The sequence below is a fragment of the Poeciliopsis prolifica genome, unplaced genomic scaffold (assembly GCF_027474105.1).
Source record: "Poeciliopsis prolifica strain line A6 unplaced genomic scaffold, Auburn_PproV2 SCAFFOLD012, whole genome shotgun sequence".
In the NCBI taxonomy this organism is placed as follows: Eukaryota; Metazoa; Chordata; class Actinopteri; order Cyprinodontiformes; family Poeciliidae; genus Poeciliopsis; species Poeciliopsis prolifica.
In genome coordinates, this window is record NW_026562387.1 from 9,361,964 (window position 1) to 9,377,291 (window position 15,328).

At 38.9% G+C, this 15,328-nt stretch overlaps 1 protein-coding gene across 2 annotated transcripts in view; it reads left to right on the top strand.

Annotated features, from left to right (window-relative positions):
• stau2 (staufen double-stranded RNA binding protein 2) overlaps window positions 1–15,328 on the top strand; it is an 88,537-nt gene that overhangs the window by 27,108 nt on the left and 46,101 nt on the right. For both annotated transcript variants that reach the window (XM_055037258.1, XM_055037259.1), the window contains exons 8-11: window positions 6,857–7,069; window positions 8,560–8,697; window positions 12,001–12,129; window positions 14,769–14,826. In XM_055037258.1, the coding sequence (XP_054893233.1) occupies window positions 6,857–7,069; window positions 8,560–8,697; window positions 12,001–12,129; window positions 14,769–14,826 (538 nt within the window). The remainder of the gene's footprint in view (window positions 1–6,856; window positions 7,070–8,559; window positions 8,698–12,000; window positions 12,130–14,768; window positions 14,827–15,328) is intronic.

A 15,328-nucleotide genomic window follows, 5' to 3' on the forward strand; every position in this document is an offset into this window, starting at 1 on the left:
CACGACGGGAAAACACTCAACTTGTAAGATTGTAAGTTGAGTGTTGTTTTCCTACTGGATGAGCCACAATCTATGTATGACAAATAGTTTTGTTAAACTATTTGTCATAAATTTAATAAATGTTCCTAAATTTCAGTGTAACATTGAATTCTAAAAGTTTAATATTCTGTACAAGATCCATTTTAATGTTATAGTAATGAGCCTTAATAAATGATGAAGAAGTTTGGCGCTAAAACCAGTCAACCTTTCTAAAAGCTGTCATGTTTTAAATTCAGACAAATAAGCACTAACATATAATTAAATGAAGGCTTTGTCACAGCATCGTAACAACTGCCCTTCTCTTTTTGACTGAGTTGTGTTTTTACCATGTAACTATAAAAACATGGAGAAATTAAGTGGCATTGATTGTTTGTTTTAGCACTGGCTGAAACACACAAATCCAATCATTTTTTAAGTCAGCGAACACAACCTTGCAGATAAATATTCAGCTGAGAGTAAAATTTTTTGTTGTAAAAGTTGTCGGAGCAGGAATCGGACATAAAGTTTCTACTTAATGTACAGTGAAGGAGGAGGCCTGAAATGAGAAGACATTTTACGACTAAACTGTATTTTCTGCGACATGTTGATATTCAACGTCCTGACACATTTTCAATTCATTCAGGCTGTAAGACAAAGCAAGATTTCGAACAGATAACTGGAAGGCTGAAAGAAGGATAATGGAATTGGTTTGTTTTATCTTTTTGAGCTTTCAGGCTTTGTTGAGGAACATGTTGGATTTGAAAATGCATGCACCATTTTGAGAGTTGACATAATGGTTTAGAATGCACATAGGCTTGTGATTTAATATCAGCAGGAAATCCAGAAAATAGTTTCCTCTATGTTATCAGGCCAGTGTTTGTAAAAAGTGGAGGTCAGAAATTGGCAACTGCACTTTTATTGGTGCATCTCTAAACATGATCTACCTTCTTCACACCCAAAAGTCGTCAGCTTTGGCCACATTCCTCTATCTAGAATCAGCCTCAGTGGCTCCACATCAGTCCCCCAAAATAAACTCCCTACCACTTTTGTTCGGTTTCTTTGCTACACATGATCCCAAACTTAAAGTTACATCCTCAAAGTCAGAGTAGCTCACTCTGTCCTCATATGACCTGCTCTATTCTTCTTGGCTTTTACCATGTCTTAGCTGACTCATCTAATATTCTCTCCCCAAGCCTCCACCCCCTCATCTTCGTTTGCACTCGGTAAGGTGCCAAAAACAAGGGAAGCTCAGTTTACACTGTGTGCTCCCTCCCTTCCTCCTTAGACCTCTCCCTTCCATCTCCATCACTCCCAAAAATCACAAATGAGGCAGATGCATGTGGAGACAAGGGAGATGCAGACGCAGGAAGAGAAGTAACATATTTTCTCTCTGCTGACTTGGCTTCTTAATATGAGTTTACCCCTACTTTGGAAAAGTTATCTGGAAAACTGAAGTCTTTCCATTTGTTCCCCTCACCTTCTTCTACTCATCTGCCCTTTAAAGCAGGATGTAGTTTCCTTTCAAGGAATGGCTATTAATTATTTTAGCCGGCTAAATCAGGGGTTGAGGTAATTCATTATCTGTCATGTCTTTGTAACTGGCCTTGATTACACTGTCATTTTTAGACTTGGGAAATTTGGAGAGAGAGGCAGTATTTTTGTTCTTCTGAACCATTTCCTGTTCTCTCCAATTAATGTCCCTCCACCCCCCTTTAACTTTTACCATTTTAATCACCTTAAATATCTCTATCCAAAATGAATCTTTCCAGTTTTTTTTTCCCAACTTGTGATTTGTGTAGTTCTGTTTTTTTCCATTAAGCTTATTAACTTAAAAGCACTTTGAAACACCTTGTTGCTCTGTGTTATAAACTTGACTTAACTATGCAGAATTTTTACACATCAATCAGAGTGATTAATTTGATTTAGAAGGGAAGAAATGAACTCATCTGGAGGCCTGTATTTTCGCATTACCTAAACAAGAAGTGTTTAGAATTTGACATTTATAATTTAATAGGCAGAAGAGTCCTTGTAATTTTGCAGATAGCTTAACAGACAAGCTACAGATTGCCATGAGCCATCAACGACCCATTATCCAACAACATTACTGGCAAATAAAAATATAATTTCCCAGTTAAACACGTGCAGCAGCGGCAGTCTGAGGCTCACATACTGCCTTCCTTTTACTCTTCATTACATGAAGTAAACACTTTTCCAAGAATTCAAGTCTTGAGGCTTGACTTGTACTCCTAGTTTAAGTATGGGGCCTTTAGCCACACTGCACTGAGCAGAAAACAAGATTTAGTAAGATGTAGCACATGATAGCATTCAATAAGGCAAGCAAATTCAAAATCCAGCAGCGCTAAAACACACACCCACGCACACACTTAAAAAGAAAGCTGTTTCTTTTCAATTGTTTTTAAAAACTAAATAATGGAAAAGCTATCTTCGTTCTAATACTCTTATTCTCCAATTTACCTTTGTTTTTATATCTATTGAATACTTATTTTGTTTCAACTAATATCATTTAATTTTGATATTTCAGGATACCAAATACAATTTTCATGTAATTATAAAAGCAATTTTAGTTAAAAAAAATTGTTTTTTTTTTTGAACAAGTGACTCTTTTATTGTAATGTTACAAGGCATGTAGCACATGCTTGTGTATGTGGATGTATGCTTTACATACATCCAATTGTAAAGCAAAATTCAGTAGGTTTGCAGAAAACAAACTTAAACATAAAAGTAACCAGCTCAAATGGTTCCCCTCAGGGGGAAAATCAACTGAGTCAATTACCGCAACACTCCATGTGTTCCCCTTTAGATGTCAGGAGATCAAAGATCCTTACGAAGGGAGCAGCACCTGTCACATGTCTTGACAAGCTGATTAACTGGTTTGTAACTTGGGTAAAGTTGGAGTCACACTGTTTTCTGTCTCACCATGTATACAGGTGTTTTGAAAATCACAGGTTGCCAGGGCCTGAACAGGGGAAAATAAATTATATTTTGCAGAACATCAAGTCCTGTGATGTCGTTTAAGATTTTGATGCTCTCCTGTTGTGAAAAAAATGTGTGTATACTGGATATTGCTGGGGTTAAATTCATTGTCTGACTGTGTTATGAGCAAACTTGTTACTTAAAGGGATCAACAGGCCATCCACAAAGGCCCCAAAGCAGTCAAATAATTATTTGCTAAATTATTCTGGTGGCAACTGATGGCTTAAATTTCACTTTCGGTTTCAGCAGTTGCATGTCATACGGTAAGTGAAGCATCTGTTCAGCATGCTGTGAGATTAAGTGATGTTATTGATGAGTCATTACTGTGACATTTAAAGGAGTTTTATTTGGCATTGGAAAGTTGTGGGTGTCTTTTCTTTGAAATGTCCGAAACATTTGTGGTAGGATAGTTTTTCTGATAACCCAAATGCATTTGCTAATTTATGTAATGTATTGGATAGCAATGTGGAAGCACAATTTTTTCCAATTCCATTGAAATAAAAGGCAGATGTACAATAGTGTGGTGGGGATTAGAGGAATTTCTTTCCTTCGCCGTGTCCTGTCTCCTTGCTAACTACTATTGTGTTGATTGATGGGTGACTGCAGGGTCCACAAGTCAAAAAGATGGATCTCCACATCATCCCTTGTCATTTCATATTTATCTTTCCCCATTATACACTATAGTGGATTCCCTTTTATTCTCAGTCTGCGTGCTGAGGATACTACTATTCACTACTGTGGAGAGCATTGACCATTTGTAAATTTTGATTTTGATTTTATGTTTGTTTTGTTTTTTTACCTACCTACTCTTCAGCCGTAGCTTCATCTTTTCCTGCAATGTGCTGAGCTTATGTTGTGATACACTCAGAAGAAACTTTGCTCTTTCCTTAAAAACCAAAAGCTTAAGAATACATGCATATTAATCTTCTACGCATTCCCCCCAACAACATAACAGATCCCTCTCATGTGAGCGCCTTCGATCTGAGCAATATTTTCACCTCGTTCCATCCTTTCCTTTACTGGGGCATGAAATTACCCTTAAGTCAATGTTCGACTGTCTACTTTCCCATCACTCTGCTACAATGAGGGTCGCCACCACCCCAAGAGCCAGTTGGCTCATTTAATCCCCCTGTCAGGCAATATCAAACAGATGTCAGCATCAAAGAGGAACCAATCTATAAATCACAGCTTGTGTGTTGTTCTCTTATGTCCTATAAAGGACATAAGAGAAGAACCACCCATCTTACAAGGAGCAGTTTCCCTCAGGGCATGTCCATCCACTGCTCTTCACAAAAGGATCTTTCTTCTCTATACCAGTCCTCACCATTGTCGTACCCTGATCCCATAGCCTCCTCTCCTACAGTACCTGAGTTCTAGCTTGCACAGATCCTCAGACTGCCTAGGGTATTAATGTCTCCCTGAAAAGCCAAAGTGAAGGCCTCCCACTTTGAAGAGACGGGCATAGGGGGAAAAAAATCAACATTGAATTACAGAAGGTTTCCTGTGTACAACTTGATCTCCTTGTCGTCGGGTGGTAGACGGGTGTGTTTGCGTGTTTGTTTGCGTGTCTGTGTGCGGGCTTGGCTTGTAGGTGAATAGAAGCACTGAAATCCCATCGGTAGCAGTGCGGATCCTGTGTCGTATGGCATGAGACTGACTGCACCTTATGTACTGCTATCCCAGACCAAGGAAATGTTGTACCTATACACCTTTTGTCATATATCTTGTCGACTTAAACATGTACCTACATAGGCTACATTTGGTTTCTCTTCCTGATGACCATATCAAGGTCTGTAGCCACTGCATACACAATGCCCTATTTTCTTTAAATACTTTAAAATAGGACAGTGTCAACCATTCAGCATGTTTTATTTGAAAATAAATGAATCTGCAAATACTGAACCGTAAATAGATAGAGGTCCAAACAGTGCTATGTATTATTTAATAGTAATATTAAAGTAAGCAAATGTGACTCCACTGTTGTTTTGTTTTGGTAGTGCAAAGACACGTATGGAGAATATTTTTAAGCATGCACAGCCATTTTGTCATGTCAGGTACCAAGAACTAGGCAGGGAAAATAAAAGCTTATTTTCAAAGAAAAGACCTTCCGAAATGGCGCAGGTCTATGGCACAAAATTACTTTAAAAGGATACAAGGAAGTCTGTCTCCTATAAAGAAAAGCATAAAGAAGTTAGAGGAACTCATTTGTTTAAACTATTCAAATCGTGAAGTGTGCAATCTACAACTTGCTGCCTACGGGAGTTTATGTGCCAAACTATTTCTTGGCTTGGAGCAGTAACTTCCTGGAGTCTCCACTCGTTGCCTGACAACTAAACAATGAGATGTAACAAAATCAAACTGGGAATAGCACAATCCTGTTTTCTACATCTCTGAGACAAGGATGCCTAATTCAGTTCAGCAAAGCTTTAAAAGAACGTCTCTCTTCAGATGAGCTCGAGCTCTTTTTTTTTCTTTGTTGCAAATCCATTCACAAACATGGCCGAGTTTGTGTGTCGGTTCCTATCCCAGGGTTCCTCTTGCTGAGTACTTACACATGGTCTTTTTGATGAACAAGGAGACAGAGGAAGATGGAGAGGCAGTTGCAGGACTACGCAGATGAAGAACGCTCCTTACTGCTCGTGTGCACAGTCCGTCACTGGTTCATATCTGTTTTCTCCAAGTGACATAATCTTAGCTGAGAAATGGCCAAGCTGTGTGAAGTGTCATCACTGCACGCTACTGGCACAGTAAAAACATTCAGATATCCCCTGTTTCCGATTGTGGTAAATGTTAGTATGTACAAGAATCTGTCATGTTGCATTTCCTTTTTCTGGAGACAAGTAACACCAGAGTCGATCCCGGCGGGTAGGAGGGAGTTCAGCTGTTTTGTTGGACAGTGAGCTCTTCAAGGCCTCATCCTTGTACATACCATTATCTTATGTTGAAAGTCTAACTTCCAGTCTTTCTGTTTCTTAATTAAATTGCTACAGCTTGTGTAGTTAGAAAGGAAGTGCTCCTATTCTACTGTATTTCTCTAATGTCTGGTATTCGTCCGTGTTGATGTGGAGGCATCTCAGGAATGCCCGAGCCTCCGCTTATCAGCAGAATCAGTTTTATCGGTCACTGAGTTTAAATTAAGTGTTTCTAGATTGCGGCTGATTGCTACAATTTGTGCTGTCTGCGCTGCTGCTCCAACTTTAGCAAAGAAACTCAGCAGAGCGTGGGAGGAGGAAAGGGGGTGAAAGAGAGATTCCACAGGAAAAAAAAAACAAAAAAAAACAGCATCCACCATAAACCATTAAGGCCTGAGGCGTAGCTTAAACATGGACACATGTCAGGCGATTGTGTGTTATAACTCTGGAGTCATACGTGTGTGAAACCTAATTCTTTTCCTACGTAAGTTTGGAGAGAACCCCACCTGCTGCACACACATTGTTCTCAGACTTCATAGGAAGTAGATGTGATTGCAGAAGCATGACCTAACGCCAGCCGGTGTTTGTTTTAGGTCTCCCAGGTGACCAGAGGCTGGAGGAAGGAAACTGAGCCTCCATCACCAGAGACTGTCATTTAGGAACATGTTACTCTTCATGCGTGTGTGCGTGTGTGTGTCAATGTTTTTGAGTCCAGTGTGTGTTGTATATGATTACCATGCGCATATGGGTGGATAGAGCAGATGTTTTGGACCACCTGGTTCAGCTTGCTAGCTAGCACAAAACATACATGACAAAACACTGACACACATCTATTAATTTTTCTCTCTCTTTCTCTCTCTCTCATTTTCTCTCTCTCTCTCTTTCTCTCCCTCAATTTGTTTTTGTTGCAAACATTTACCAAACTTTTCAAGGTGTTAAAAGAGAGCGGTCCGCCTCACATGAAAAGCTTCCTGACCCGCGTCACCGTCGGAGAGTTCTCTGCCGAGGGCGAGGGGAACAGCAAGAAGCTGTCCAAGAAGCGTGCTGCTCTGTCCATCCTGCAGGACTTGAAGAAGCTCCCCTTCATACCGACTGTGGAGAAACCCAAGACACATTACAAGAAACGCACCAAGACTATCCTCAAGGTGCTGCAGGCAGGGGGTGAATGGGACCAAAGGTGGTGATGGGGGAGCTCAAGGCTTTGCTGGCATAAGGTTCTCATTTGAGCGACACCACAGTTTTATCAAGTTATCCTTTAAACTTTAATCAAAACGTAAAACTAAAAGTAATATAATATGTTAATTATTACAAGTGTAATACGACTATTATAGAACCCACTCTCCTGTATGATTTAGGTGTTTCCTAACTCCTATGCACCAGACCTAAATGAGTAGGTGATTAACAGACTTCTCCACCACTTGATATCATGCTGAAGATGCATTTAAATCTGTGGACCACTGATCAATAACACTTAAATTATTTTGATTTTATTTCGTAAACTAAAGCTATAATTTTCAACTAACCTCACAACTTTTTATTGTGCCTTTTAGTAAATGTGCTCAGAATATAATCTTCATTTGTGCCATTCTTCTCTTGCTAGCCATATAACAAGGTAAAGTTAGCTGCTGAGTTAGCCTGGCTATCTTCTGCGGCCTGCAGTCAGCTGCTAAACACACATGCTACTTGCAGCTCACTGTAGTTTTACCCAACACTAGCTTAAAACAGGTAAATGCTCTTATAGTTTTCTCCCCATGACTGTGTTAATCACAGCAGGAAATATTTACAAACAGGCAAATTTGTATTGTAGCCATCTTTCAGCCAGCTAATTGTTGGTACAAAGCAACACGTGGGGGAGGGGAAGCACTTCATTGCTTTTGGATATAGCCAGAGATAATTGGCGATATTATCTCTGAATTTTTTTTTTTTTAACATCTCATTAATCTCATCAGGATTGATACTGATAGTTTCAGTATCATTCCTGATACATACTCCAACATAAGTCTTTATGACATTAAAAACATTTATGTTATATTTTCTTTCTTCACCGTTTTACATTATTCTCATAATCCATCCACTTGAATTTGCAGATTACAGCTTTTGTGCATTTTAGTTCAAGTACCTAGATACACTGAACTATTGGAGGAAAAAAAATTAACATTCTTCATTTACATTCTTTTTTAATTTTGTTCTAATTGGTCAACTAACATGGACAAATGCAGTAAACATAGCTTCATTATATAATATAAAGTTGATTTGGATCGTTGTCCCTGGCTGAGAATTTAGGGATTAAAACCTAAACATAAAAAACATTTATGAATTTGAAAGAAATCAATGTAACTTGAAAATATATTTAGTCAAAAACTGCTTAAATAAATTAAACAATGAGGGATGCTTGTGGTATGTAAAGAACCAAAGATAAAACTCATACTCCCGTGTTTATATAAAAGTGTAAAACATTTTGTTTTAGAAAATGTTTCACACATTTATATGTAAATACATGACAGGTATTTTGATTGAAACATTTTATTTCCTAAAAATTGCCTTTATATGACTATATTAACACAGCAAAAGAACTTGCAGTGACAAAAAAGCATTTTCAAAAAAGCTAATTATGCAATTTTCCTGTTCTTCCCAGACGGGACCTGACTACGGTCAGGGCATGAACCCAATCAGCCGATTAGCTCAAATCCAGCAGGCCAAGAAGGAGAAGGAACCGGAGTACCAGCTGCTTTCGGAGAGAGGGATGCCACGACGTAGGGAGTTCGTCATGCAGGTGAGCAGATATTTTAACTTCTTTATTTCTTATTTCGCTTTTTAAAGATCATGTCAAGGACTGGTCATGTCAGGATTATTTTTCTTGTGTAGAAATAGTCCATATCTGGAAAAGAATTTACCTTTTTTTTTTTTTGACTCTTTTCTCAGTGCAATTTTCTAGATTTCTGGGGGAAATAAATCTTTTGTCTGATGACCATGACAGAAAATTTAAACTTTGAAACACCCAGGTTCAATGGAAAGCTTTGGAAAAAAGCATATTCATGTGATAGAATGGCCTAGTCAAAGTCTTGACCTAAATCAAAATAAGAATTTGTGAAGAACCTTTTTTTACACCTTGTAAATGCATTTAAATAAAAAACATGGTTTAAAAATCTGAAGCATTTATATTATTGTGTACATTCATGTATAGAACCTACCGAAGGTTATCCTGGCCTTGTTCATTTTAAACAAGGTCTGTGTCTAGACAGCCTTCAGTGTTTACCGTTTTTGACGGTACATCTTATCCAGAGTCACTCTTTGTTCCAGAGTTGATGTCTGTGGGTCAGCCTGACTTTACATTGACAGGAAACTTTTGCCCAGATGAAATAAATGAAAAAAAAGTTAGACTTCACTTGCTTTTGCAAGGACTGAGCTGCGGGACATGGGAATTATCCTAAAAATAATAAAAGTTTGTTTTTTAATGTTAGAGTTTTAGTGTGTTCACTTTAGTTTCAACAGAATAAATTGGAGGATGGTGAAAAGATGAGATAATGTACTCTCTGGACAAAAGGAGCATAAAATTAATCTGCTGAATTCACATTTGATTTATTAATCAGAGAGCAGGGGTTATGTTGGGATGTGTTGTGCAAAAGGTGAAAAAAGAAACAAGAAACAAGATGACCATTCCCTCCGGTCTGCACATGAATCTGTCAGTCTAATCACGGTTGGCAGTGCACAACGTTTTCAACAATAAAATCTGTCTCCAACTGCGCTCTCATGTGTAACTCTATGAATATGTGATCATATAAAGCTTAATATACTTAAAATAATTGAAACGCGGTGCATTAGGAAAAATGAGGCACTGGCAGAGCTGAGCGATTTTATGCTAGCTTGTTTTACAGTTTATTAATTTTGTTAAATGACTGAGTTTGTGCAAGTACTGTCCAGTAACAACAGCTGTGTTAGATTGGTAACTTGGCCGTCTAGTTCAGTGAGACTGAGTCTGATTTTCTGAGTTGGGATGTAGCCGCTCAGAACCCTCTTGTTTGGAGTGTTGGCTTACAGTTGTGGTCAGCAGTGTTTCATCCACTCACATCTCCAAGAACTGAGTCAATTTTGAGCTTATGATACATTTTTACAAGTGTTTGGGTGATGCAAACACTGTGGGTCTGTTTTGCAGTACCACTGAGATAGATATATAGATATATATCTATATCTATATACAAAGATATATATCTATGTATATATATAGATATATAGATATAGATATCTATATCTATAGATATAGATATAGATATATATCTATATATCTATATATATAGATATAGATATATATCTATATATCTATCTCAGTGGTACTGCAAAACAGACCCACAGCATGACACTACCATACTGTGAGATGCCAAATTTACAGAGGATGTTACCTAGCCGCACATTCTCGTCAATCTCGAAGGTGGCAGTTTTAGAGTAGTCGATTCTTACCACCAGAATGTAACATACCAATTATCATTTTTTTCCAACATTGGTTGAGGTAATCAAAGCAGGGCTTCTTTGCAAATTGAAAATTTTCTTTCATTCCAGAGTTGCTCTGCTTAGAGGCATTAGACCTATTTCAAATAGCAACTTTTTAATTATTCCACAACAAAGCATTCTCTTTCAAAAGAAAATGTAATCTTCACTGTCTCAGTTTTCTGTTTTCTATTCTGGGTAAAATGTTCACTTTGATCATTTTAAATCATTGCCACTTATCTTGTTACACATGTAGTAAACTTTGTATTTTTAAAAAAAGCCAAACTGTGTTTTCTTAGTTTTATTTTTTGCTTCTTTTCTGGTGTCATTTAGAAAATTATTGTGAGGGCATATTTGAGAGTCACTGACAGTGAAATATTTAAAAATTCACAATAAATCCAGGTTTAATCTGGAATACATGATCCTACTGAGGATGTTGAACATCATCTGAAGATGATGTTCAAAGTAAGCTATTGAACTTAGCATCACATCCTTGATGAGCATTATTTTACTGACTGATGAAAACACAGACGCTTCAAGTTTGCACAATAAAGCTGAAAAGCAGTCGGTGAGCTCCGGCTCTTTCGACATCTGTTCGCTTGACGTCCTTCAACTTGTTGAAAGATGTTCAGAGTGCCTTTATTTTAAAGGCACTCCTATGTGTTTCTGTCGCCACATAGGACATCCCTCATGAGCAGCTTAGGTCTTTATTGTGTCGCTTGAATAAGAAATATAACTACCACATGTGGTATAATGTACTCCATTTTTATCATCCAGATTTTTTTTTTTGCACCTACTCATCCTTCTGACCATCTCAGTCAAACTTGCTCTTCCTGTCTTTCTATCCATAATCCTCCTCTTTTATATGAAGAACAGAGCTTCTCTCACCATCAGGCAGTAATTCAGCCCCAAATCCATTCTCTCTGCCTCTTTGATGCACACATTAGCCCCTGTGTATGTGTGCGTGTGCGCGCGTGTGTGTGCATGCTCGCTTGTGAGTGTATAAATGTGTGCGTGTCGTTCTTTTGTGTAGTCCACTCACTCTTCTAAAATTTCCACATTGTTTCCCCCAGTAGGCAGCAGGGCTCAAATAAGCCTCTGTTTTCTCATCTTTTGTTTAAACAGAAAAAAAAGCCTCCACCTTATATCAGATGGAGTGAATCTGGTCAGGAGTTGGCTATTTGCTCTGACTGTAATGTCGTTTTCCAGCTTCATGCATCCAGAGCAGCACTTGAGCTTGTCAGGCCGCTGTGAATGAGTTGCGCCGAGACCTGGCTTTTCACAGACTCCGGCTCCCCACAATGTTATTTGTACAGTGTAATTGTCTGTTTGTATAACACAACGACGTCCGATCTGCTCTTGGAAATTTCTGCTTACATTCTGCGTGGACAGATTTAATGCTTTGGGATTACTGAAAAACAAACACTTCACGTTGCATGGCTGACTTGGCACAGGAAGCCCGAGTCCTGAGCTGAAACTGAATGAAAGCTATGGAGGAAAGCTAAGAAAATCACCAGTAAAACAGCATATTAATATGCTGCCCTAATACTCAGTTGTGACTTTTGTTCCTCATTGTTTGCCTGTTCATGTGCAGGTGAAGGTGAATAACGAGGTTGCCACGGGAACGGGACCCAACAAGAAGGTGGCCAAGCGGAACGCTGCTGAGGCAATGCTGCTGCAGCTGGGATACAAGGCCTCCACGGTCTCTCCAAATCCCTCAGAGGTACGAACCAAACCCAACTGCAACTTCTGTATTTCATTTTCGACATATATACAAACCTCCCTCCTCTGTTGTTATGTGGAACCATTTATTTACTCCAGCGTGGGATTACTGTAAGCAGGCGTCCTTCAAACTTGTATACTGTCATCAGCTCACTGAGAACACGGCTAAAGTTTGGGGACTCATGATGACTTTTGATGGATAACGAGAAATGCTCCTACACTGTTTGGAAAAGTCAGGAAAACTACGGAATTTGTTTTGAGGATTTTCCCACTTCAGTTTGCATTTTGTCCATCTTCTTTTGCAGGTAGAAATATCTGCCAAAAAGAGAAATAAAAAAGGTCTGGAAACTCTTGACATTTCAATCTGCAACAGAATAACATCTTCACATTAACGACATGTAGTAACTCTTGTTTAAATTCCATCAAAGACTCAAGTATATACACGGAGATATCAGATTTATTTCAAACCACATTTGAGCTGTAAACATCTTTATTAGGTCTTATTTCTTCAGCAAACTGTAGACATACCAACACTGTCTACTCCCTAATTTATTACTGGTCTCGGTGCTGCTAACCTATTGCATAACACCTTCAGCTCCTCTGAACCAGGTGTTTTGCAAGCGACCATTGATCATTCTCATCTTTGTGCGGCTCATCGGTTTTTAAGCTTGAGAGAACAGAATCTGATAGAGATTATGTTACGTAACCGAGCTTTCTGTTTAATTTTAATTGCGCTTCAGACATCGCAGAAGAACAGCAACATTGTGACCACCAGCAGGTGTGGGGAAAAGTATTCTCCTTTTATCAAAGCACAGTTTTGTGTCTGCTGTTATTTAAGAGAGAAAATTAACATTCTGTCCGATGTTGATCTGTAGGACAAAGAAAATTATAGCTAGGAAGGTCTTTTATGCAACGCAGTCATAGCATGTCTACAATTGTTTTTTCCATTCTCTTGCGATTAGAGATAAAGCAACAAGGTCAGGTTTAGATTGCATGAAGCGCTAATTTTGGTGGTAAAAGGGAGGTTTGTGAACATACACTGCAACTCCGCTTATTGGAAACAGAGTTACTGCAGCCGTTTGCAGTGACTCAGTCAATAAGGTCACTTTGACCCGATTGATTTAATTTATTCGCAACCCCGGTGAAAATCCTTGAGAACATGTTGAAAAAATATATGCACTCCCAATTTTTTAGGACCTCGGGAAGAAGCACAGGCCCAGAGAAAACACTTTTTATTTATTGCATTGACGACTGACATAGCCAACTTGGGTTCAAGTCTGGAACTCTTTTTGCTCTTTCCTGAGTTTTTAAGTAATAATAAATGTCTTCATCCCTTAAATGGCATGCTCTCTTGTCTTTCCTATTTTAGAGAGAGTTGTCTCTCCCTGTACTCTGTTCAAATTACTCTTTCTATATACTTTAGAGTTTGGAGACTTACTGATCAACTGTCAAAAGTCAAAATTAAATGTTTCACATAGATTTATTTTATGGTTAGAGATTTTTTTAGGGATAATTGTGGCACCATCTGTTTTCTTAGAAAGGGAAAAAAATGACTGTACCATGACATTTTTTTCTCAGAATTAAGTGCTTAATTTGTAGTTTGTGGTGTAATTTACAGTTAATTTCATGCTACAACCAAATGCATGTAGCACTGCATATCTGGGCCTGAGCTGGAATTGGAGCAGGAGGTAAGCATACTGGGATATTGGGATGACTTTATCAATATCCTGTTGATAAACCACAGAACTGCACTTTTGACAGTTTCCAGTTATCTGCCCACTTGCACCTCTGATGATTGCAGTCTCTTTCAACAAAGAAATGCAGTTTGCATTTTCACAAAATGGTTCAATAATAACTTCAGGAACAAAAAAGACTCCCAATCTAAATCCAATCAAGCCTCTGTGCTGCTTCTCAGGTTTTTTTTCTGATGTTATGTCTGGATATTTTTTACTGAATTCATTACAAAAAGTAAAAAATATGTTTTTTCTTTGTGAAAGATTGTCTATTCAAAATCAAATAATATAAATAATAGTAAAAAAAATATGTATTTAATAGCCTCTGGTCTCTCAGACTTCATTCTAGGAATTTTTTGGCTGATCTACTTTCCCTAAGTCTTCAGATGCCCTTGAGGCCTGTAGCTTTTGTAGAAGAGCTCGTCTCTGCTGTGATCACCCTCCATCTTACTTCATCTTTTCCCTCCATCCCCTGAGAGCTTTTTTGTTCTCCATTCCCTCTGAAAGATTTGTGGAGGGCTGTTCAGAGGCAGTGGGTTGGACTTGTTTACAGCCATGACATCTCTTCAGCTGTTACACGCATCAGAAAGAATTTGTTTCTGTTTCAAACACCTACTTGTGGCTGTTTGTGTTTGTGCAGGCAGATAGGCTTACCACTGCAGTAGAAGGAACCCTTTTTCAAGTTGCTGAACAGTGACACACACACACACACCCTCAAAATCAGTAGCTGGCTTAGAGAGACAGTAGTCTCCATAGGCATCCCATCTTGTGAGCGTTTGTCTCTTTGTGGACCAAACAGTAGGAAGGAACTTGTCTGACATGCGTGAAGAAACAGTCTGTTCAAGAATCGACATCTCTCTTACCTCTCCTCCTCCCCCCTTCTCTGGTTCTCTCTCCATCTCCACAGATGGACAACAAAGGCTGGAATGGACAAAAGGCGCCTTTTACCGAAGCAACGAGTAACAGTGAGTATCGGCACGTCTCCCTGTGTCTATTACCATTTCCTTCTCCTCCTCCTCTCAGACTTTCCAAAACCCCCTCCGATCTCGCAGGTGGTTTTAGCCACCGAGATGGCCCGGCGTTTAATCTCTGTGACTGGTCAATGGGCCTCTGACTGTCAGCTTAATTGGCCGTGCGTCCTCGTGGGGAGCCTGCGAATTCAGGCTCATTCACACGGGCTTACAGGGCCAACATACAGGGGCCCTCCGGGGAGTCCCTCCACTACCTTCCTGAGCAAAAAACGCAGCCTTTCAGTCAGGATTAACACACGAACACACAGAAGTGCACACACACATTGTTCATCCCACTAAACAGACACAAAATGAGCATGTTAATATAAAATAAGAGTTCTTATGGCCAAAGATAAATCACAGTATGTCATTAATGTATTGTACACCTGAGGCAGAATGTATGAACATTAGTTTACAATATTTAGGCTTAGGGTTTAAGCTACTTGAACTCACTTTT